Below are 25,970 nucleotides of genomic sequence, written 5' to 3' on the forward strand. Positions count from 1 at the left end.
GTCAAAGGGCAAAATAATTTTTTTTAAAGCAAATCTTAAATTATTAATAGATAAAAACAAAAATATATCTAAAGTTTTCAAACTTACATCAAAGTTATCATTCTCAACTTTCCGTGTGATCGCCTGTAATGTAAATGAAATGAGATCTCGGCTTTCATCGTCTCAATTTCTCGGCTCGGATATGATGTTTAATGCCAAAATATATGAATGAAAAATCTTTGGCACAGCTCCTAACCTTGCACAATACATTCCATGTTTTTAATATAGATCGCAATTTTCCTGCTCGAAACTTTCAGAATAACAAAAATCTATCGCCAAAATCTGAAATTGATTACACATGAGGATGGTACGATTGCTGTAATTTGATTGACATCCTTATGTCATGTGCTCTAGTTTGACCAATCACCAACTTTGTAGTTATAGCAGATTTCGGCAAAAAGTATGTTACAGCTACAAAAAGACTCTGGGTGAGGTTAGTGTAGATGAAAAAATAAGCTCTCTAATGTGAAGCTTCGAAAACGGACATATTTCTTCATGTTACTGAGCGAACAGCCGCTGTTATCGGGAAATTGGTGATGACAGATACTATTTACAATTCTTTTAAAAATAATTTTCCGATCATGTAAACAATGACAATGAAACTAAAAAAAGAAATAGGCAAATGGATTGTAGGAATTTTAATATTTGACAAAAATCAGCAAAAAATTTCGCTTCCTTGGTCCTTAATCTGGATGTTTTGAATGTGTTTGCTTACATTTTTTTTATTAACAACGAACTGAAGTTGTAAATGCTTTATTTAAATAATGTGATAACTTTCATATATAAACAGTAAGATTAGGCCTTTCAAATGGTGTATTACCACACCATAATAGTTGCAAAGATATTTTACAGGACTAACATTTAGACTATGAAATCTTAAATTACACAATACCCTTCTCGACTCCGAAAAGAAAAAAAAAATTTTCCCTATGCTGATTTCCTGGCTGGAGCTAGCTTGACTTTCTTTAGATATACGTTTCTAGATTGGTGTTTTTTTAATATAATAAATATATTCCACAGTCATGGTGCAGGATTAATGTTTTACAAGCAGATATTTTCCTTGATAAATGTTGGCCTCATCTATCACACAAGAGTCTCTGGGAACTCAGTGTCACAGCAGTTAAAGCTTCTGTGGTTGACTGGTGCTGAGTGTCAAGAATTAAGTGGCTAATCTATGAAGATTCAAAGATGTTTTGTGTACGCACATAAAAACAGACACTTAAAGATTTTAACCACACACTTTATTTATGCTCAGAATGGCCTAAAGTTCACCATTTCAGATCTACATTTAACAAAATTCCTCTCCTGTGCCACCCCCTCTCCCCCCTTCGTAAAACCCTCTTTCCAAGAACTCAGGGTCGAGATCTTGAACCCTGACAACGGCAGTTATCGAAGTTCACTGGTCTTGCAAAGTTTCATGAAGGAATAGTGAAAGTTTTATTAGTTCTGCTCTGGAAAGGAACCAGACTGACGGAGAGAGCTACATCCGCTGTATCATAGGACATGGGGATAACAATAGCTGACACAGTAACCGGCGCAAAATATTTGTATGATGTATCAGTTGTAGATTTACTCACGATTTATTGGGCATCTTCCTGACATCTGTCACCTCAATGTTGTTCTTCTTGAAAAGTTTTGCAAGTTTCTTTGCTTCTGTTTCACGGCCAAGGTTTGCAATAAAGACTGTCACTGAAATTACAACCCCAAAAAATTTACAAAATGGTCCAAGCTACTTCAATGTAGTTTGTGGGATACATAAATGTTTGCTTAACCCACTGGGCCTAGATTTTCGAAAAGATCATAGCCCTAAACTTACCGTAAAGTTATCGTAAGGAAATCGTAGGCTATGGTAGCCTATTTTCAAAACTATCGCAGCCCTGAGATATCTTAAGTTTGTCGTAAATCTAAGATAGCCCCACACCCGTCGTATGTTTATTTTATCTTCATCCAAGATGGCGGCATACTTTGCCATAGATATTTTGCCAAACAATAAGTTCACTTTACGTTCAAACTTTGACATTTCATTTGGTTAAACTGGGTGATTCAAATTAGCACTTCGAAAACACGAAGAAAGCATCAAAAGATTTCACTTCAGAAATGTTCTTAATCGCAATAGAGATCCACATAACTATGAAGTCGATGGCTTAAAATATATTGCTATCCAAGTCCATGCTGAAGAAGTGTGAATTTGGGAAGGATAAGAAATGGAAGGTGTCGGCAGGCTATAGTAATGACCGTGACCTTAATGATAACTCATCTTAGTTCAAACTCTGAGAGTTGTTTCCCTTTGTATTCGGCCAGCCAGATTTAGCTTTACGTGAAAGACAAATATTTGATAATAAGTGATTAAAAACTGTCTGTTGAACAATTGCATTTTTTAAAAACAGGGGATTAACAGGCATGTAGATGTATTTCATTTATGACAATTAATTGAAATTTTGACAGCCAAAGTTAAGCACAGATTTTCGTATCAAAAAATGAAATTAAAAAATGGGTTATGCTTGTCCGGGTTTAAAATGTCAAAAAGTAGCATAGTTTGAACATTGTCCAAAATTCAATTTCTTATATATATATATATATATATATGTGTGTTTGCAGAAAACATTTATTGAATGAAATTTACTGATCAATACAAAAGACATTTTCAACACAAAAATCTTTGAATTTTGCATTCAATAAAAAAATAATTGATTTTGGTATTTTTAATATTTAATTGTACATCTACCCATTTTATGTTGAACAAGTATTTGTCACAAAGTGACAAAATGTCCCCCGCCTGTATATACACCATAGTACCAAATATGAAAACAATCCAGCGATTAGTTCTTGAGATATCGCGGCAACACCGTTTTCCAACTCCAAAAGCAGATTTGCCTGCTGTGACCTTCAAAATGGGGTCAAGGTCACCAAAACCGACCGGTGTCTGTAAATACACCATAGTTCCAAATATGAAGACAATCCAGTGTTTAGTTCTTGAGATATCGCGTCAACAAACAGGTGGGACGTACGGACGGATAGTCGTCAATACTATATCCCACCCCCACCCCCTCCCCCCCCCCCTCCCCCTCCCCCTCCCCCTCCCCCTCCCCCTCCCCCTCCCCGCTTCGCGCGAAAGCGGCGGGGGACAAAAAAAATATATAGATACTTGACACCATTCAGACAATAAAATCGTTGTAAAGTATTGGGTCAACAGACAAATACTAGTTAAATATCCTCAATAATGCTGTCAGACAAGAAAAACAAACTACATTCTGGAATAGATTTGACACATTTACATTACAATGTATTACGCTCCTCGGTCAGATTTAAATGAAACCAGACAAATCAGTTTATTAGCTCTACTTAATTCAAAACGATAGATAAGGATTACATTGTAAAATAATTATACGTATGTTCACGTTAACTTGTGGCGTGTTCCATGAGATAACATAGCTTGACAATTCCTAAATCATCTCTTTGCGAATGAAAATTATGTCACATTAAAATTTTGAAAAGAATTATGGATCTAGATAGACCCATATACATCACGTAACATCAGACTTGAACACGCATCTTAAATGCTGAACGCCCACTGTTCGATCATTGTCACTGTCATTTAGAATAATGTCCCTTACTTTCGTCCTTGACTTTGTTCGCGATGTGTTAACAAAGTTCTGCTCACTCGTGAGAGGACCATTTGAACGGAATATAGTAAAGTATCTTTTTGCAGGTTATTTCAATTCTAATAGCTATAGTGTGGTAACACTACACTTATTGATTATAACATTTATTGGGTTTGAAAAATGTCTTTGCATGGCACAAGAGTGCTATGAATGTTCTGGTAGTCATGGCATCTTTTATCACAAGAACAAAACGTCAACATGTGGGACATATGTAGGATTGTACGGAATGTCCCTCAAATAGTTGCGTGTTAAACAGTGTGATCATGAATTACGTGTCACTTCTCCATGTTGTTGTCAGCGACTGGAGAATCCCTGTGATGTCATTGGGAAACACCCCGCTTTTCTATCTCCAACAACTGTGTTCGGTCAGAGTTGCGATAGGAATCGAAGTTTTCACTTCAAACAAGACAGATACGTGGAAAACATGAGGATAGTCACTATGTGGCTGCACAGTTGGTCTACTTGAAGAAATTTGCTGTGACATTGAGAGAGCATGTCGATTTCTTTTGGCTTGATGACAAAGCCATTGTTCCTATTGGAGAGCCTGGATTACCTGTTACCTGTTCGCCCACATAATGCTTCTCCTTCCAGTACTACTACCAGCTCTCTTACAGCATTAGATCATGATTATAATGTGTGCGGGGCCATCCCCTCTGTTGCTCTGCACTGTGACATTCCACAGGATGCCAGTGATTCTTTCTTCATTGGAACAGCCTTTGTGACTGTAAAGGACAAAGTGTTCGGTCCGTCCAATGCTATTCGTCATGGTGCTGAAACAACAAACATCATCAAATCCCATTTCAGTACTGATGATGGAAATTCAGAGAAAGCTATACTCATAATGTACACGGATGGTGGCCCTGATCACCGCACTACTTTCGGATCTGTGCAATTGGCTATGATAGCCATGTTTGCATGGCTCGATTTGGACATGTTGATCACGGCAAGGACAGCACCAATGGGCAGTTGGGCAAACCTGGCCGAAAGAATGAACTCTGTTCTGAACCTTGCACTACAAAATGTCTCCTTAGAGAGGGAACGGATGACAGAGGAACTGGAAATGAAAATGAAGAGAGTGTCAACCCTGAAAACTGCAAGAGACATTGCTTCTAGGTATCCAGCTTTTAAAGAAGGCCTTACAGCTGCCGTCTTGCCAGTTCTGAAGTTACTGGAGGAAAGGTTTTCTCACCTGCAAGTCAAGGGGGATGCAGTGATAAGAAACAGTGCTGCAAGCAATGAGAATGTTGACAATTTCTTCGGAATTTTGAAAGATCATATGGATGATAAACTTGATATGAACAAGTTGACGAAGAAAGATCTGGAGAAATCAGATAATCTAAATGACTTCATGGATCGCCATTGTCGCTGTCGGCAGTACATCTTTCAAATCAAGAAATGTGATCCTCACAGAGTTGACGATTGTTGGTATTGTGTCATCAATCCTCCAAGACTGCCTGATGATGAGTATGAACAATTGAATTTCATTCCAGATCCTGTTGTATCTCCTGAAAGTGGAGATAAGTTTGAAGAGTTTCATTCTGTCTATGGTACAGACACTACTGATTCAGCTAGACCCTCCTTGAGTTCTGTCACCTTGTCTTCAATAAGAGACAAGCAAAACAGGAAAATTCTCACTGCAAACAAAGTTCGAGAGTCAGTAACATGTGTTGAATGTCGTAAACCGAGATGTGTTTATTCAGACACCAGACTTTCCTACAAAGACAAAACAGCCTTCATCCGCATGAGAGAGAGACGTTCTTACACTTGTGGGTCACCACTGTTTCCTCCAGCATCTCCATACTTTGAAACGCTAGTTGTGAAAGAGAGTCTCAGATGTTCGTCCACAATGAAGACTACATACTATGCCAGTAATACATGTTCTTTGCCAAGTGTTTGCTTTCACTGTGGAATTGCCACGTCAGAAGATTTTGCTGATGACAGTGTAATCCATGAACTTCAGGCTATGTAAAGCACTGTGAGGCCTATCTGTCGATCTTGTAAACAATCAGGAAAAGAAGCTGCAGTGAGGGGGAAACGTAATGTTAAAAAACTGAGATCATAAATCATTTTGCATTAACTGACCTGTAAATCATGCAGGTACTGTTCAGATGATGGAAGATATGTTACCTCCTGTGTTTTGTGTGAAATCAGAAATGGTACCTCTTATTTTTTAAATACATTTTCCATTTTTGATGTGATGTGGGGGAAGTCTTGGCCCGAATTTGTGCAGAATGTCTCTGCTCATGTATGTTATCCTTTTGTTGTTTTATGACTGCTTTTAATAGGTGGTGTGTACCTCATAATTCCATGAGGAAAATGCTGTGTGATACTGAGTGAAAGTGGAAAAAAGTACTTTTTGTAACATTTCAGGTACAGTTTTTGTAGGTGCTAAATGGTTATTTGTTTTGAAGCCTTTTAATAAGTGCCATTTCATTTTAGTACATTCCACATGTTAACATAACACGTCAGTCATGAGTGTTACCTGATCATTTAACACGATAAAGTGATACTGGACAGAGTATTTCAAGATAGACACAATTTTTTATGGATAACAACTTCTTTAAGACTGTAAAAGGCGACGTTTCGGTATAGATCCTTATACCGTCGTCAAGCAGGACTGAATGATGGACTTACTTACTTACTGACTCTGGAGATTTAACGTGCGCTTTCCGACTGCAGCGTATTTCGCACACGGGCCCGGCCAGGCCATTTAATGTGTTTCCGAAAGGGGCGAGGGTGGTCTGTTCAACCCAAAAGGGGGCTTTCGGGGTTGCTTATATAGAATTTGGGAATTTTGAGATTTGGAATAGATGCCAATGGGGTTGGGGAGGAGAACTAAGGGAGCTGGGTATGGTGGATGTTTGTTTGTTTATGTGATTTTTATTTGGTAGGTTATTATGGTTTTAGATGCGTTTTATTAGTTCCGTTTTATTAAGAATACGCCTAAGGCCTTGAAGTTTTCTAGTTTATTTTGTGGGTTTAGTATTGCTTCTAGAGTGAGAGCCTTGTTTAGATTGAGGGTGGTTTGTAATGCGGTTCGATGTGTTAGGTAGTGTGTGCAGTGGATGAGTGCGTGTTCTGGGGTTTCTGGTTGTTTGCAGTGTGGGCAGTTACCTGCAGTGTGTTTTTTTAATTTTTTTAAGTGGTTATTTAGGTTGGTGTGTCCTGTTTGGAGTTTAGTGATTACTCTGTCGATTTTTTTTGATGGATGGAGAATTTTTGGTTTGGTTAGTGGTTTGCTGAGCACTCTTTTGATTTGGCTATTTGAGTTTAGATATAGGTTATGCCATTTTTTTGTGATTTTTTGCTTGTTTACACTTTTAATTTCTGATTTTGAGATGGGTAAGTTTAAGCTTATTTCTGGGATTTTGAGGGATAGTTTAGCTGCTTTATCGGCGTTTTCATTACCGTATATTCCTACGTGGGCGGGTATCCACAAGAAGGTTATTTGTTTGCCTGCTTTTGTTAGGTCGTTGGAGCTTTTAAGTATTTGATTTATTAATTTAGGTCGGTTTTTGGTATTTTTGTTTTGGAGGGCTTGTAGTCCACTTAGGGAGTCAGTAAGTATTAGGATTTTTTGGTGGTTTTTGGATTCTTGATTGTGGAGGGCTGAGGCCATGCCCATTAGTTCTGCCGTGAATATTGATTGGTTATTTGGGAGTCGGAAGGATTATGTGGTTTTAGTTGGTTATGTGGTATGGACTCCGAAACCCGTGTTTGGAGGTCGGATCTGAGGATCCGTCCGTGTAAATGTGACACCAATTTGGCCAATTTTTTTTTATGTATGCTAGTGTGGTAGTTTTAGCTATGTTTGGGTCGGTTTGTTTATTTATTTGGCTAGCAAGTGTTGTGTCTATTTTGGGTATTTTAAGTTTAGGGGTGAAGATATTTGATTGTTTGCAGTTTTGTTTAAGATTTTTAATTTGGTGTTCATTTAGGTAGTTTGTTATTCTTTGGGATATTGGGGTAAGTAAGGGGTGTTTACGAGCTAGAGCTTGGTTTTTAGGGCTGATGTTTTGGTTTATTAAGTTTTGGATGAGAGGGTTTGATTGGGACGCGGCCCAGAAATTTAAGCTTAGCTGTTCCCTGCGTAGACTTAGTGGCATTTCTCCTGTTAAGGCCTGAAGTGAGGTGTAGGAGGTGCCATGTTGGGTGCGTGTAATGAGTTTGAGAGCCTGATATTGTATTGAGTCAAGATTTTTAGATAGAGAGTTGTTTAGGGTGTTGTATATGGCGCAGCCGTAGTCTAGTTTTGATCTAATTAGGGATATGTAGAGAGAGAGGAGAGTATCTTTGGAGGCTCCCCAGTTAGAGCCAGTTAGGCATCTTAGGGTGTTTAGGTCTTTACTGCATTTAGTTGTTAGGTTTTGGATGTGAGCATCCCAGGTGAGATGTTCATCGAAAATAAGTCCTAAGAATTTGGTTTGTTTTTGAAATTTGATTGTTTGATTGTTTAGCTGGAGGATTGGGGAGGCGGGTTTCATGTTTTTATGTTTGAATACTATTCCTGTTGTTTTTTCTGAGTTAAGGGAGAAGCCCCATTTGTCAGCCCATTGTTGTATTTTATTAAGAGATTTTTGGAGTAGATTTTTGGCCATTTTCATGCTTTTAGTGCGGATCCAGATGGCTCCATCATCCGCGAATTTTGATGTGTTTACTTTAGGGGATAGACCCTCGAATAGATCGTTTATCATTATATTGAAGAGGGTGGGGCTGAGGATACTGCCCTGTGGAGTGCCATTTTCTAGGGGACATTGGTCCGATAGAGTTTGGTCTATACCCACGGTTATTTTACGATTGTTTAAGAAGTCCTGGATGTAGTTTATTATCTGACCTTTGAGTCCTATTTTTTTAAGTTTTTGTATTAGCCCATCGTGCCATACCATGTCGAAAGCTTTAGAGAAGTCTAAGAAGATGCCTGTGGTGTATTGTTTATTTAGTTGTCCTGTCTTAATATCTTGTTCTAGTCGGGCGAGGTTATCTAGGGTTGAGCGGCCAGGAGTGAAACCGCTTTGATCTGGGTTTATGATGTTATTTTGGGTTAAGTAATGTTGTAATCTATTTTTAGCCATTGATTCCATTACTTTACAAAAGTTTGAAGTTAGGGATATTGGTCTATAGGAGTTAGCTTGATTAGCTGGTTTATTAGGTTTAGGGATTGGTATGACTAGGACCTGTTTCCAGGGAGTAGGAACCTGTCCGTTTAGGTAGATGAGATTGTATAGTTTGAGTAGTGCCTGGAGTAGTTTTAGGGGGAGTTTTTTAATTATTTGGTAAGAGGTTAGGTCTAATCCTGGGGCTGTGCCCTTTTTCCTGTTTTGGATTACGTAGAGGAGCTCCTCCATTGTGTAGGGTTGATTTATTTCTAGATTGTTATTGTTTGGTTCTTTTGTGCGTTTGTTTTCTGTTTTAAGTTTATCTTGGAATTTTTGGCTGTGAATGATGGACATAGTGCAGAATATATATAGCAAGTGGATGATTAACAATAGAGGATTAACAGTAACAACAAGGGCATGCATGAGTGGGATAACATAGGTAGGTGTGACAACAAAGGGATTATGCTATCACAACACGATGGACAGAAAACACATAGCTAGAAGCCAATGGGGGCATGAAGCCAATAAACAGGTGATTATTGGTTGATTATATGTTATCCCACTCAGGCTGGGTATCCATACAACACAGCCCACACAAAGCACAAAGAAATACCAATATGCAAACTACACACATACAAACACAGCAGAGTTATTAGCCATTCTCCAAGCCTATAAACAAGCAGAAACATCAGACCACAACAAAAACATCATCATATCTGACTCACTAAACTCAATAAAACAAATAGCTGACAAATCTTCCAAATGCAGACCCGATTTAATCAAACAAATAATAAATACCCACAAAAAACTCAAAACAGCAAACAAAACAATAATATTAGTATGGATACCCAGTCATTCAGGCATACCAGGAAACCAAATTGCAGACCAAACAGCAAAAATAGCTACAACTGACCAAATACCCACTTTACAATTTCACACAAGCAAAACCGAAACAAAAACATTAATAAAACACAATATAATACAACAAAACTTTAACAATAACATCCAAAAATGTAAGTCCCAATGGATCAAAACACTATTCACTAAACCAACAACAAAAAACAAAAACTACACAAACTCCATTTTAGCAGACAAAGTAATAAACAGAATACAAAGTAATCAAACCAATTTAAACGTAACACTATTTAAGCAAAACAGACATACAAGCCCAAACTGCATTCACTGCAATACTATAGAAGACATAAAACACATATTCACCACCTACAGTAAATATAAACAACAACAGCTAACACTATATAACTCACTCCCACCCAAATACAACAACAATATCACTATGCTATTCAAACCCGACAATGCACCACCCATTTACCTACAAATAGCCACCTTTCTCAAGGACACCAACTTAATAGAAAAAATTTAGACCCTCCCAAACAAACTCAGCTAGTAACTCTAACATTAATAGCAAAACTCTAGATTCGGATTGGGATCGAAATTCTCAGCGCGGGCTGTTTTCTATGACGTCCGCGCCTCAAAATTCTATAGCGGATTGTCCCCAGTGACGTCCGCGCACTCAACCCAAAGCGCGGATTGTCTACTCCGACGTCCGCGCTTCAAACCCACATATCCATTCATAGTACCTTTATAGCCGTTTAACCAGCCATCCACCCATAGCCGACAAAACAAGCTTACCACCAATCACGCTGACACACAGTCTTGCCCCAACCACCCACCCCCCGGCACTAGGCCCCTGTTTTTAACCTAGGTTACCTACATTATCCATTTTTTTTCCCCTCTATAAATTATTTACGTTTATTATTAGTAGTTATACATCAGCTTAACTGATTACTTCTATCACTCTATCTATCCTAGTTATCATACCCCAAATAAACCTGGCTAACGTAGAACTTTTTATCCCTCCTCGGCTCTCTATGGCCACTAAAACCTCAACCTCTCTTCTCATTACTTTATCCCCCTTCACTTACAGTTTTTTGGGCAAGACGTTTACACTTATTCCCACTATTCCATATTTTATAAGAACCGTCTGCCCCGAGTGCGAAATAGCCAGAGGCTGAAGCGCTCGTAAAATCTCCAAATATCTCTCTCTCATCATTCAGTCTTGCTTGACAACGGTATAAGGATCTATACCGAAACGTCGCCTTTTACAGTATTAAAGAAGTTGTTATCAATAAAAAAATGTGTCTATCTTGTCATCCGTCAACTTCTAAGTAATGCCCATCAAACAATTTAGAGTATTTCAAGTACTTGTATGAGCCAAATGTTTTCTTTTGTTTTGAAGTCAAGGGCTATTTAATTTAAGTGCATAACACATGTTAGCATAACACGTCAGCTATGAGTGTTACCTGATCATTTAACACGATAAAGTGATACTGGACAGAGTATTTCAAGTACTTGTATGTACCAAATGTTTTCTTTTGTTTTGAAGTCAAGGGCTATTTAATTTAAGTGCATTCCACATGTTAGCATAACACGTCAACTATGAGTGTTACCTGATCATTTAACACGATAAAGTGATACTGGACAGAGTATTTCAAGTACTTGTATGTACCAAATGTTTTCTTTTGTTTTGAAGTCAAGGGCTATTTAATTTAAGTGCATTCCACATGTTAGCATAACACGTCAGCCATGAGTGTTACCTGATCATTTAACACGATAAAGTTATACTGGACAGAGTATTTCAAGTACCAAATGTATATTTGTTTTGAAGCCAAGTGTTGTTTTAATTTCAGTGTATTTCACATTGTTTTTATATTTTTAAAATACAATAAAACTTTAATAAGTTAAAAGCTTGTTGTTGAAGTCTACCTGCTTGTGGAAAACTGCCAAAAGATACCTGTAAACCCTGGTCATCAGTAAGGAGTGTCATTAGATAAAGGGTCTATAGTGCATTGCTTGCAACATGCGTGGTGGGTAATACTGAAATACTTTTGTAGCTTCTGTGGCACAAGTGAGGGATTTTTTTATTTTTTTTAATTTCCTCCTATCAGCATTCCTGCCTCCTAAAATCCGTAATACCTGCGAAAAAAACTTCTTTCAAGTATTTTTTTTTTTTAACATTCCCTCCTTCATTCAGCCACTTTACCCGAAAAAATCTGTAATCCTAGCAATTAAATTGGTCTGGCCTAAGATCGTTTTGAAAATCAGGGCCCTGGATATATATGTCCCTTGTATTCAACCCTCACTTTGAAGTCAAATAAAATTCAATATACATCACACACACAAATACACAATTCCCTGTTCTGTGATATCATCCAGAAATGGCAAATTTCTACAAGTCCTTTATGATACCTTAACTATTGGGCAGCTTTGCTAGGACTACAGGACTTGTACCAATTTTTGACGCTGCTATTACAAATGGTCTTTGTCACCAATACAAAGTGTTTACATGAAATCAAACAAAAGAACTTAGGTGTAAAAACGAACGCTATGCTTGGATAACTGCACTTCTTTGAAATCAAAATTCAGATTTTACACACTGTAGCATTTTCTTCTATTCTGAGCTATCCATTCGTCTAACAAAGATTGTCAAAGTTTTCACTCTTCGTGACGTCATGGCTGACGCAAAATAACGCACAAAGACAACAGCATTTTTAGGCATTTCTGACTATTTTTGTTGGTTCAAATGAAAAACATAATATTTTTTTAACAATACGCAGGTTCTCAGAATGTTTCTGATTACTTATATGTCTATAGTTTATAGCGCCATATACAATATTTCTGACAAGTGTTAGAAGACAATGTTATTGTCACTGCAACATGTACACATTTCTTTGGTGTATGATTAAATTTTCGTTGTGTTCATTCATATTCCTGCATTCTGATTAGCTGAATTGGTCACATGTTATTGCATTAATTTCCCAATGAATGTAAAACATTTAGCCACGTCCACCGAGGCGGACTACTTTTGTTACTACCGGATGTCGGGAATCCCAAAATTACATTCGAGGGATTTCCCTCTCTGTTTAAGAGTATTGATTGTCATGCACAGGACATTTAGTGAATTTCATGCATATTCATTGTCCAAACAACCCTTTGAGATCGAAGGCCATGAAGGAATGGAACTGCAAACGTGCAGGCAGGCTCGCTCGCCTGTTTTTTCCCCCCGCTCACCTTGGGTTCCACAACTTTCACGTCTTTGGGTTTGATTTCTAAGTAGCATTTTTCCGACTGTGTTTTCCCGTTTTCAGGGAAGTGATGTTTGAATCGGGCGGTAACTGAACATGTCATTAGAAACAGCCACCTTCTCCTGGACATATTTCTTTCGGTTCGTTAAAAGTCTGATTGTTGCAGTTCTTCTCTCCTCTTGCCTTAACTGACAGTTTCTATGAACATTGTTCTGATCCTACTCTCCGTTGATTGGCTTCTGACTGTTTCGGCGTGTCAAGTTATGTGCATAAATTAAACGATCACCTGATTCATGTCATACCAAAGTATGTATTCCTACACCTGGAATGTTTATCAATGTTGTCATTTTTGTCGACTTTGATATATATATATATACCTGTTTTTGATTAAACTATTGAAAACATGCTTTCATGGCGAATTTAATTATAAGCATCGACTGTGCAAACTTTTGTAAGAATCCGCTTACATAAAATAAGCCAGAAATTGGAATCAGCTGTTCACACATTTTCTCCCCTATCTATGGGCGATTTAGTTTAAAAATTACTTAATGTCATGGCCAATACCATAACTGAAAAGAAATTTCAATACAGTGATAGGAAGACCACTGAAAAGAAATCCAATACAGTGATCTGAAGACAGAAGACTTTATCTCAAACAACTAATGTTTGTTTCAAGGCAAGTTCAAGATGAGTTAATGTGATTTGCCGATCAATTAATACACGATTTCGCCGAAATGAATGTAAACAAAACTTAACAAAATCTTGGACAAAGTAATATAATGCAGTACAAATGTAAGTCCAGATACACAATGAACACTTTTATAGTCAGATAGTGTATTAACAGGACTAGCTTGCGTACTTCAGAACAGATTCGTCGACATGCTACTTCTGGTGTTCACATTAATGACTTTGCATTGTGAAATACAAATTGTATGCATGTATTATGCACACACTGGTAGCCAAACGGGAGTCAAATATCAGGTTACCTGCTTAACGGAAATTACCATTTTTTTTCCTGTAAAATTATGCTTGGACCGGTAATTCATGTGACTACCAGTCCCTGTGGACGGCAAATGAAGTACCTTATTAACCTTTGTTGTTAACAAAACATCGTGTATATTCATGTAAGTAATTTTTTTTAACAAACTAAGCTTGTTTGTTACCATCAGGGTTTCCCCTTTCCTATTTTTAGAGCAAGGAAACTGAACAATGGTTATCATTGTTAATAATTCTAAGAATACTACCTCTATTACATCTTTGCTGACTAAATGTTCATATTTTAAACAGATGTCCCCTTTACTGTCAATTGCACACAATCAGTTGTTCCCAAAATAGCACTATAGCAACCCAAGGTATGACTTGTGTTCTGAAGACATGTTTGTTCATTAAAAATGTGCTCCAAAACGCATCCGGAGCCTATAGAACGTGCTTCTCGTGCAGTCATGTTAGTTTTAAATAAAGAATCTGTTCTCCAAAACACACCCGATGCATAACGATCGCATTGTCTGAACACACCAACTTATGGCTGTGACTGCACGTAAAATGTGAGGGTTGTGAACAAATATAAGGCGGTAGAGCACATCAATTAGTTGGTTGGTTAGAGTTTGTTAGGGAGCTGGTTAGTTAGATGGTTAGAGAGAGGGTGTTACACAGCGTTAGACAGTGTTAAGACTCCCGTAGCAGTAACCAACACATAAGCATATAGTAACTGCTAGAATTAGCATTCATCTGAGGTTTATTCATTTTCCTTCACATCCTTGTTTCATTTATAAAAGGTAAGTCATACAAATTTAAGTTTAGTTTTTCATTTAAGTTGAACCACGCTAAAAAATATTCAGTTCCACTGCGCAACAACTTGCCTAATGACGGGAAAACTCATGATAGATCTCCATGAGCTTCAATCTACGCAATTGGGATACGCTGACATGCATCAACCAAATCAAGCGAGTCTGACCACCTGATCCCGTTAGTTGCCTCTTACGACAAGCATAGGTCACCTTTTACGGCAAGTATGGGTTGCTGAAGACCTATTCTACCCCAGATCTTCACAGGTCAGGAGTACTTCTGATATAATAGAGGTAGTATTCTTAGAATTATTACCCATAAGTATTGTTCGATAATTTTTGTGAATCCTCTACCTCTATTACATCTTTCCCAAAATGCACCAGATAGACTAGGCAGGGTTTGTCTCTAGTAACTCCCTGTGTAATTGACAGTAATCCTTTTCTGGAAACCTTTTAACCCTTTCGCCCCAATTGCCCAAATTCACAAAAACCATGTCCCAGTACCCGGCTGCCTGATAAATCGGGCGGCTACTGTCAAAGTCCCACACACGGCTGCCCGATAAATCGGGCGGCACGACCGTGTTTACAAAATCGCTCTTTCTACTTCCTTTATCGTGTGTAATCTCGTTCTAAAAATAGAAACGAGATCTACACGTAATGACACCTCATTCCATGCAATTTCCCCGTGTTTTTGGCACGAAAATCGCAGATATGTCACCTGTTTTCGCGAAAAAGGAATTTTTTCTTGCTTGCATCGAAAATCTAGCGTATGGCGGCCAACTACGATTCGGATAGCGATCAGATGACTAACGACGACTATCGGGAATAATAATGTGTTTGATTTGAATAATTCACGCGAAGGGGAGAGGGAATTTCGCGCAGATTTTGACGAGGTGTCTCTCCCCCCCCCCTCCCCCAACTTTCAAGAATGGGAGTGGCAGAGGGACCACAACGGTGGAGACATGAGGGATTTTGAAGAGGCGACCCGACTCAAGAATACTTATTGACATGGTGAGTGAAGAGTCGTGCTATTGATTTTTTCCAACTGTTTTACAATGATTCTGTGTTTGAACAGATTATCAGGGCGACGAATGAGAATGTAGCCTACACGTGAACGAGCGATCACAACAACAACAAAGGTGAATGGCATGACGTATCTCTTTCTTTTCTTTTTTAATTTATTTTTCTGATCGCAATCCGAATAGTAGTTTGCCGGATGTCCTTGTATTTTGCTCAATTTGAATAAAATTTATTTCCATATTCATGTTCATTTTCTTGTTTTTTACATCTTAATCACTGATTCTAATCCTGATCCGAGATAATTTTCCTCTGAAATTTCTCTTGAGGATTTAAAAATCAGAAAGAATCAAGAATCAGTAAAATATGTGATACCTTCGTTAGAATTACCGTTATATTTGCTGATCTTTTTAGTAATAATGATGTCAATTTGGGTCTATTTCTACCCAATGACGTCATTTGTTAAAAATGGATTTGTGACACTATTTCTGGTGCTGACGTCACTTCTGGTTTGTCACTTCACCTTTATTAGATAATGATGACTCTTATGGTCTATTTCTACCAAAAGACATCACTTCCTGATTAGAGGGACCTTGTTCTGCTATTTCCGGTTCTATCTCTCCTGGCTCTGACGTCACTTTCAGCGTTAGAAACAAAGTTTTCGTCCACTAGTCCTTAAAATGATAACATAACATAAAATCCTTGAAAAGGGCAAATTTCAAATATGATACATATTGGGCAGTTTGGCAAGGACTACAGGACTAGTGCCAATTTGCCGTGGCTAGAGTATTTCCTACAGGGCTAAGAACATCCGCAAAACGCTAGCCCGGGTGGCAAACTAACCTTAAAGCAGTGTTGGCTGAAGAGCGCATTTTTGAGGTTTGGACGCACAAAAATAAGTTTGAACGCACCTGCATAACGTGTGGATCTCGTGGTCGCAGTGACTGGGGCTATATTAATTTCATATCGAATTGACACTGTTATCGTAAATCAAAGACGTACGTCTTTGCGTAAAGGTATTTGTTGCCAAACAAGACAGCGAAGCATGTTGATTAACACTTCCATTTGCTAAACCAAACCAGTTTCATTATTCTCTCCCTTTTTATGACAAATACCCAAACCGGTTTCTTGACCTATATCTATTGTCGGTTTTGCATGTATTAATTTCAGTATTTCAGTGACCCGCGAAATCGAGCGACCGTGTAGGATGATACGCTATGTTATCGGGGTAGTTAATTTATAATGGATCGTAGTGGGGCACGCTTACAAACTTATTAAATATGTGATTCACAAAATGTTTGTTGTTCATTGGATTGATTGGTGATTTTCTTTACCGAGTTTGGTAAACAAAGTACCTGTCATTGGTGAATCTTACCGCAGTAAGTAAGGCTGTGTGGATTATATGGTATATCACTTCCTGTTTTGAATTTTGCATACGACCGAGGTTTGGTCAAGGGACTTCGTTTGAACAAATGGGTTCTTTTTCTTATCAATTTTGAATGGAGGAAGGGGTAATTCCACTTCAAAAACATCCCAGGAACTGTCATAAAAAAAGTTAACGTGTGTACAAGTAGCCGTGACATACCGCAACGAGTCCTGTATTCGATCATGCGATGAAATATATCGTGCTTAGATTTGCATAAGTAAACAGTCGACAGGTTGTGTGGATTACGAGATTTATCAATACCGCGATACTGTATATGATAAAGAATGAATGCGAACACTTGAATGTACAATGATGTAAGCATTGTTTTTATTTAGCGGACTCTGAATATTTAGTTATTCTACAACAGACTTATCAAGCTGATAATAATTCAATCTCTTGTGAGTTACATTAAGAATTGCAAAACACATTTTGCCAAGACCGTTATTGGTGTAACCGACATGTTTAAACATTTATAGCACCTGAAACATGTTGACTAGATTTATCAAGGAAATGCTGGATCCTGAACATACTCTTACTAAAAAAACGTTTGATATGCCAGTTATATTTTATGACTCATTGATCATTGTCACAGTTACAACATGAACTCAATACTCAGTACAGTAGCATCAGAACAGCCATTGAACTTAACTGAATCCATAACTTCAAATCATTGGTAGATCTCGGTAAAAACATTCACAAATGTCTGTCACAATGACCCCTTACCAATGGCTGACCTGTGTACTGCCTTTTCATATACGAAGTTAGATATTAACATGGATAATTTTGTGTTATAATATTCATTAATACCAAATGTCCCTTTTAAGAAATTGTTTGTCCCTTAATGTAAACCTCTTGGTTATGAGAGCAGGATGTGCCCTGATGTGAACCTTTCTCTCACTTTGCCTGTTTCTTGATATTTTGCAGTTGCGAAAAGATTTCTTATTTTTCACAACCACTGTGTTCTGTTGTTAATGTTATGTTATAATGCTATAAATTGGACCCCTCCATTTTTGTTTGGGACCCCTAATTTTATGATGAAGGGGTCCAAGTGACCCCAAGAAAATTTAAGCCTAAGTTCAGCTGCAGTTAGCCCTGTGGACTGGATCACTTTTTCAGTTAATTTCTAACCCTGTCTAATAGACAGGATAATCAAGGGAGTACTCATCAAGGATCTCATTAGTCTTTTTAGAATGGGATGGTTACCAATTGACAGTCCGTCATGTTGAAGCACAGAGTGAAGAGCCAATCTGTAACATTCTATCGTCCCATGTCAGAACTTATTGTCCCGACGTAGTTGTTGCAGAAAATCCGCTACTATATAGTATTAGTTATAATCCCTTTATCTTCTCCACTGGAAAAACTTATCCCATCTATTGTCATATATAAGGGAGGATAAAGTTCTCCATGATCTTACCACAGCTTCCGAGGCAAGTTCAGAGTACCTGGATGTCTGCATCTAATGCACGCTAACTTCCAGGTGATTAGATGTAGGCTGGGCAGGTTATCATAGAAAATGTTAGACTTCGGCTGTCGTAACAGATCTCCACGGAGAGGTAACTAGAGAGGTAACCTGAGAGGCTCTTCCATTAATAGACTTAATATTCTGGGGAACCACGCTCTGCTGGGCCAGACTGGTGTTATCAAGATTATCATGCAAGCCGTCTCCTCCACCTTGTGGATGACCTTGTCTAGGAGAGACCATGGTAGGAATGCGTATGCAAATAGACCCATCCAATCCATTGATAGCGCATCAATCTGGTGAGCCATTGGATCAGGAACTGGACTGAGATAAACCTGAAGTTGATGGTTTTGGCAAATGGCAAAGAGATCTAGGTGCTGTGTGTCCCATAACGTGGTTTTCCAAGCAAAGATCTGGGGATGTCAGGTCCATTCTGTTGCCACTATTCCCCCTGATGTGAAAAGCTGTCAGCAAAGATGTTCAGCTTTCCGGGAATATGTCTCGCTTCCATCTGGCAACTGATGGAATCTGCCAAGGCATACAATCATGTTGTCTCCATCGTCAGAAAAATGGATCTGGTTTCTCCCCGTTTCTGAACGTATGCCACTACTGTGGTGTTGTCCGTGGCTATGAGGATGCACAATTGGGAGAGACATATATTCCATGCCAGGATGGCGTAATAAATGGCCTTCATTTTCCTGCAGTTGATATGTAGGATCCTCTCTCTGGTGCTCTAAGATCCTTGTTCTGCAAGATCATCAATATAGGCTCCCCATCCCGAATCTGATGCGTCTGATAATAGATGGAGGAATGCCGCTCATCATGTGCTCTCTGTCAGTCCACCAATGCAGGTCCTGTGATAAGTTGGGAGGTAACCGAGTCTTAAACTCTAGGGTGTGGGATCGTAGTGAGTTCTTCCATGTCTGTAGAGGACGTAACATCAACCTTCCAATTGGCATATTTTTTAATCCGTTTGACCTTGCATGCTCCGGTGACCCGGAAACGGTAGAAGATGAATCAACACGCCACATGCAAGTGTCACGGTATCTTTTATTTGAACTTTTGTTGATATATATATAAGGATCACCATTCTATGTTACATGAATATCAAGGGGTAGGATTCATGTATTTGCGAGGTACATGCTGATGATTTTGTTTTCACTATAATAGTTGTATCCCACGCAAAACATCAAAAGATATCGTCAATGATCACCCTCCACAACAAACAAAATGTGTTTCAAAATAGCATTCATGCGATGCCGAATGTGATAGGATATAAGCAAGTGCATATGGTATATAATAATAGAATACTACATACAATAGAATACTACATACAATGTCATACATATTATGTTAGTTTCTAATTAAATGTGGGACTGTTAAAGAAGTTTTCCTTTCATACTACATTTATCGATTCGAGCATGATTTTAGAACAATTTCACAGAGCATTTTAAAATTTATTCCATCAATATAGAAACCACCATGATTGCTTATTGATGATAAGATTTGTTAATGTTTAATTATTTACAGCTGTTCACAACTTCTAAATTATTAAGTTATATTTTTATATTCAGCTTTTTATTTCCACAATGATTTTGTGTATGGACACTAAATATTTGTCAATGCATCAGCACAGTTTAACAGATTAAACTTCAATGACTATCTTTAGTTTAAATATATTTTATTCAACAAATAATATCTTTCACCTGAACATCAAGTAACTATTTCATGTCATTTAAGTTTAGTATTCCATAAAAAATAAAGAAATAGATAAGATCCATTTGAACATACACATAACAGCTCATATGGGCATTAATCTTGAGTATGAAGTGGTTTTTTTCCAAACAAAACAATTCTAAAATATAGCTGCAAAGCAGTAATGGCGGGCTCCTTCAAATGTAGGCACCACTTGTAGGGTATCGCCGCTATGAAATTGTCGTGGCGGGAGAGTCCAAGTCTGTTCTTACCCCATTTCAGACCTCGGACATGTTCGAATCCATTTAAAGTTTGCTTGTACCAATTCCGTAAAGAAATAGTCAACAGAAATCGCCACAACGAAATTGGCGTGTTCTAGGGATGTCCCAAATATTAATCAAATATTACCACCAAAGGTGTTACTTTTAGAATGCAACCAAGAACAAACAATAAGATGCATATGGCAACTTCATAAAAACTTTCAATAGTTTCTGTGGAGAACCTTACAAGAAATGATCTTCAAAGTAAAGTTTCGGTGAAAAAAAAGATCAAAATCAAAACCCAATGGGTCCGTTGCTATAAAAGATATCCAAAATCGGCTAACAGAGTTTGATGTGCGATGTAAGGAGACCATTCTCAGAAAGTTTGAAAACATTTCATGCAATGGATTCAGTAGAGTATGCATATAAAAACAGGTACCCAAAAGACACTGTGAAAACCTTGAATCCAATATGGCTGCCAAACCACATGACCAATGACCAAAGTCAAAGAACACAAGTATTTGTCACAGAGTGACGAAATATCCCCCGCCTGTACACCATAGTACCAAATATGAAGACAATCCAGCGATTAGTTCTTGAGATATTGTGGCAACACCGTTTTCCAACTCCAAAAACAGATTTGCTTGCTGTGACCTTGAAAATGGGGTCAAGGTCACCAAATCTGACAGGTGTATGCGGTGTCTGTATATACACTATAGTTCCAAATATGAAGACAATCCAGCGATTAGTTCTTGAGATATCGCGGCAACACTGTTTTCCAACTCCAAAAGCAGATTTGCCTGCTGTGACCTTGAAAATGGGGTCAAGGTCACCAAAACTGACTGGTGTCTGCGGAGTCTGTATATACACCATAGTTACAAATATGAAGACAATCCAGAGATTAGTTCTTGAGATATTGCGGCAACACCGTTTTCCAACTCCAAAAGCAGATATGCCTGCTGTGACCTTGAAAATGGGGTCAAGGTCACCAAAACCGACTGGTGTCTGCGGAGTCTGTATATACACCATAGTTCCAAATATGAAGACATTCCAGAGATTAGTTCTTGAGATATTGCGGCAACACCGTTTTCCAACTCCAAAAGCAGATATGCCTGCTGTGACCTTGAAAATGGGGTCTAGGTCACCAAAACCGACTGGTGTCTGCGGAGTCTGTATATACACCATAGTTCCAAATATGAAGACAATCCAGTGTTTAGTTCTTGAGATATCGCGGCAACAAACAGGTGGGACGTACGGACGGACGGACGGACGTACGGACGGTCGTGAATACTATATCCCCCGCTTCGCGCTTTCGCGCGGCGGGGGATAATAAAATGTCTAGCACCCAAAGCAGCAGACACATCTAAAGTTTGAAAGTAATTGGACAAGCGGTTGCGAAGCAATAGGGCTAAATATAGCTTAGAAATTGCTTATTTTTGGTCTTTGGGCCTACTGCCTTGGTATTTGTGTGGTATCTGTTACATAAGTATCTGGATACACATACAAAATTTGAACGGAATCGAGACGGTGGTTATTATGCTAGCTCTGGTACAAAAATCGGCGGAATATAGCGGAACGATAGCAATGTGACTCTTCAGCTTTTTGGCTTGGTGACTCTTAACAGGCTGTAACTTCTTTGTCAGTTGAGCTCAAGTCAAATGGATGAGTGTTATGAGTTCGTCAGGGCCCCGGGTTTATGTCGTATTGCTGAGATAAAGTGCTAAACCTGTTTCCAACCTCGTCCATGTTCGATTTCCTCAAATGGTTTGCCTGTACCAACGCCGTCAAATGTAATGAACTGCTTATGAGACATCAACACATATGTCCCAGTGTGTTCTTCACCCATGTTTGACTTTGACCATGTTCGAATCCGCATATGGTTTGCTTGTACCAACTCCATCAAAAGAGAGTCGCTGTTTGCAGGACATCACCACTACGAAATTGGTGTGTGCCAGAGTTAACCAGTGTGTTCTAAACCCATTTACCACCAAGACAATGTTCCCGATAATCGCCTCTTAAGACAAGCATGGGTTGCTGAAGACCAATTCTAACCCTCATCTTCAAGGGTAGTATACATACTGCAAAAGACACTTGACGGTCAAAGGGAAATAACCCTGGGTTTTCTGAGCGATGTATTCGGTATTTTGTCAATATTACCACCAAGCGGTGTTACTTTTAGCATGCAACCAAGAACAAAAGATGAGGTTCACATGTCCGACTAACTTCAGGTCAACTTTCAATAGTTTCTGTGGAGAACCTTACAAGATATGATCTTTATATAAAGTAAAATTTCGGTGAAATAAATCATCAAAATCAAAATCAAATAGGGCCGTCACTAACAAAGATATCTAAACACGGCTAACAGAGTTTGGTGTGTTATGTATGGAGACAATTCTCAGAAAGTTTGAAATGATTTATTGCAGTGGATTCAGAGGAGATAGGTTTTGAAGACAGGTGCCCAAAAGACACTGTAAAAACTTTGAATCCAATATGGCAGCAAGTAAAAAAGATATCCCAAATCGGCTAACAGAGTTTGATGTGATATGTATGGAGACAATTCTCAAAAAGTTTGGATGCATTTCATGCAGTGGATTCAGAGGAGATAGGATTTGAAGACAAGTACCCTCAAAACCCTGTGAAAACCTTGAATTCAATATGGCTGGCAAACCACGTGACCAATGACCAAGATCAAAGAACAGAAAATGTCAAGCACCCGAAGCAGCAGACATGTGTAAAGTTTGAAAGTAATCGGACAAGCTGTTGCGGAGCAATGAGGCGAAATATTCTTGTTTTTCAGTTATCTGTCCTTGGCCATTGGGCCTACGGCCTTTTGTGGTATTTGGTACCTAACAACCTGCACACACACACAAAATTTGAACAAAATCGAGCCAGTGGTTAAACTGCTATCTCTGGAACAAAAAACGGCGAAATAATAAATAATAATAATAATAAATAATAATAATAAATCGAACGGTTACAATAGGGCTCTACAGCCTTTCGGCTTGGAGCCCTAAATATAATTGTCATATGAAAATGATACGTTAATTTTAATTTGTTTAATCACCAGAACCAGGGTGGCGGTGAGTTAGCCCTATATTTATAAGAGAATGATATCTATTGAAAAAGGAATAGGGCAGATAGACAATTCTTGCAGTTCTGTTCTGTTGGAGAAAAGTATTTGGAACATATCCCACATTTATGTATTTCTTTTTGGGTTCTCACCTATGAAATAATGTGTAATAGTCAGGCAGGACTTTCCAGGTTAGTTGTAGTATGCTCAGGTATGTGACAGTGACATTGATGCTTGTCCCTAAAGGAACATAAACCATTGTTTAAAATGTGAAAAGGAATTACACTGATGAGAAATCTTTTTTTATCCCATCGTTCCATGAAATCCATTTGAAATGAGCTTTTTGTACATAATATTTCTTGAGAGTTCGTACCCTAACTGGTATGTGCTTTTGTACAAGAATAATTTGTTATTACAATTTTGTAGTTTTTGCATTACATTTTGTTTGAAAAAGTTAATTTATTATCACTTTCCTGTCAAAACACTACAATCAAATTACTGTTTACCAATTTATTGGCCTCTTCTTCAGTGACGAGAATTTATTACTTTCCTATCACAATCAATCAACTTGATTAAGTGTTTTATCATAACGTTCTGCTCATTGTTTGCAATAAACATGAAAAAATAAATAAAGTCATACAGATTACGTTATTTTTCTTGGGTACAAAATCACAGGCCCTACATTCATCGAGTCGATGTATACCTACTGTCATCCGTTCTGAAGATGGGGGCATGGGGAGTAAACATTTTAAAAACAATCCTTAATATTCTAAATTGTCCTTGCAATGACAGACCAATAACAATATAATGTTGTTATTAATATGGCATATCAATGTTATATCGCTCTCCGCTGCTGTCGTTTTCAGAAAATAATTTTCAAATAATCGAGGTTGGAATACTTAACGGTTTCGGATTCAGACTTACAAATTTGATGTTAAGCAACAGCGGCAATCATGAATAAATATGAAACAAATGGGAGTGAAGACTGCTATCCTAGATCAATAAATTGTAAACAGTTTACAAATAGTAAATTATGTATTTTCTTTTGAATTTGAATCTATTTTGGAATTTTTTGGATGATAGCTTACCAACTTTGGCATATTTTGCTTCCATGTGTCTCATGCGGTACGTGCTTCCAGTTTCAGATACGATATCTAAAATTGAAAGTATTTTGATCATTTTTCGTAAACTGCATTATTTTGTTATTGAATGGTTCACCTCTAATGTATATCAGTTCAGATTTTGTGTATAATCCAATATTTGTCATTATTTGCAGTGTTTGTTGCCCAATGATGGGTTGTCAATGTGTCCGAAAGTTTATCAAATGAAATCATTTGCAAACTATAAAAATGAGAACAAGGATTTATACACCGGTGTCAATAATTCAAGAAAATTAAGTTAAATGTAACAAAATTATTGTAATAGTCTGACACGATCACTATGCATGTGGCGTTGTTTGTTTACCGCCGTTGCCATGATCGAAGTTCCATTCAATCAATGATGTTACGATTCAGATTGTTTTTGTTTGCAATTAGTTACACCGAAAGTTGCTAATTTTTAGAAATTAAGGAACTTGAGTGTTTTCCTTTTGTCAGCAAACAAAAAAATATGATTGAATATGAAAAATGATAAAATTATAAAGAAAATACCGGACTGCATTCCGCTCAACGAGAAGTGCCAAAAGTCAACAGTGGCCGTTTCTGGTGGCTGTGTGCCGATAAATTTGGTTGATACTTTCTTAACTCGCGATGTTTTCTTTTTGAGGTAAATAAACTACTGGAAGTTTCGATATTTTGCAAGCTGAGGATTTTTGCATTCCATTTGTAATTTAAAATATATGCAAAGCCTACTCGTTTAACAGTTATAGGGAGTTTCATTTTGGGGTGTACTTCGACTATGCGCCTGTCGAATGGGTTCAACAGTAGCATTGAGAGCTTTAAACATTATGTACAAGCATGAAAATCAAAACAAAAACCCTAACTTAAACTATTAGAGACATTTTAGTTGAATATTTTTATTACTTTACTTAAAGACTTGCTTGAAAGTTCTTTATTTTGCTCTGACTTTTTTTTACAGGGACCCATTGTCGAGGCATGTGTGCCAGAATCTCATTTTTAGAACATTGGGAGAAATGGTTAATAAACTTAAATCTATCAATAAAATATGATGAATTGAAATGACACATGTTTTCAGACATTGTGAAGTGTTTAATAAATGAATGATATGACAGGTAGGTTCACAAAATAATATACTATTTTGACATGGCTATGGTCTGGCAGGTTAAAGGTGTCTGGTGACTCGTGATGTTGTGACCGGTATACCAGCATGCGTTTTTTCAAGAGTTATTTGAAATATAACT

The 25,970-nt window shown here is 37.9% G+C and overlaps 1 protein-coding gene and 1 pseudogene across 1 annotated transcript in view; one reads left to right on the forward strand and one right to left on the reverse strand.

Moving 5' to 3' along the window:
- The window catches only part of LOC139468143 (nucleolin-like), an 86,019-nt gene that overhangs the window by 27,022 nt on the left and 33,027 nt on the right, over positions 1-25,970 (reverse strand). Inside the window, exon 5 of the mRNA XM_071249920.1 lies at positions 1,617-1,728. Coding sequence (XP_071106021.1) covers positions 1,617-1,728 — 112 coding nt within the window. The remainder of the gene's footprint in view (positions 1-1,616; positions 1,729-25,970) is intronic.
- LOC139468982 (uncharacterized) lies at positions 3,643-5,763 on the forward strand (annotated as a pseudogene).

The sequence above is a fragment of the Haliotis cracherodii genome, unplaced genomic scaffold, assembly GCF_022045235.1.
Source record: "Haliotis cracherodii isolate W230 unplaced genomic scaffold, xgHalCrac1.p SCAF_2, whole genome shotgun sequence".
NCBI lineage: Eukaryota > Metazoa > Mollusca > Gastropoda > Lepetellida > Haliotidae > Haliotis > Haliotis cracherodii.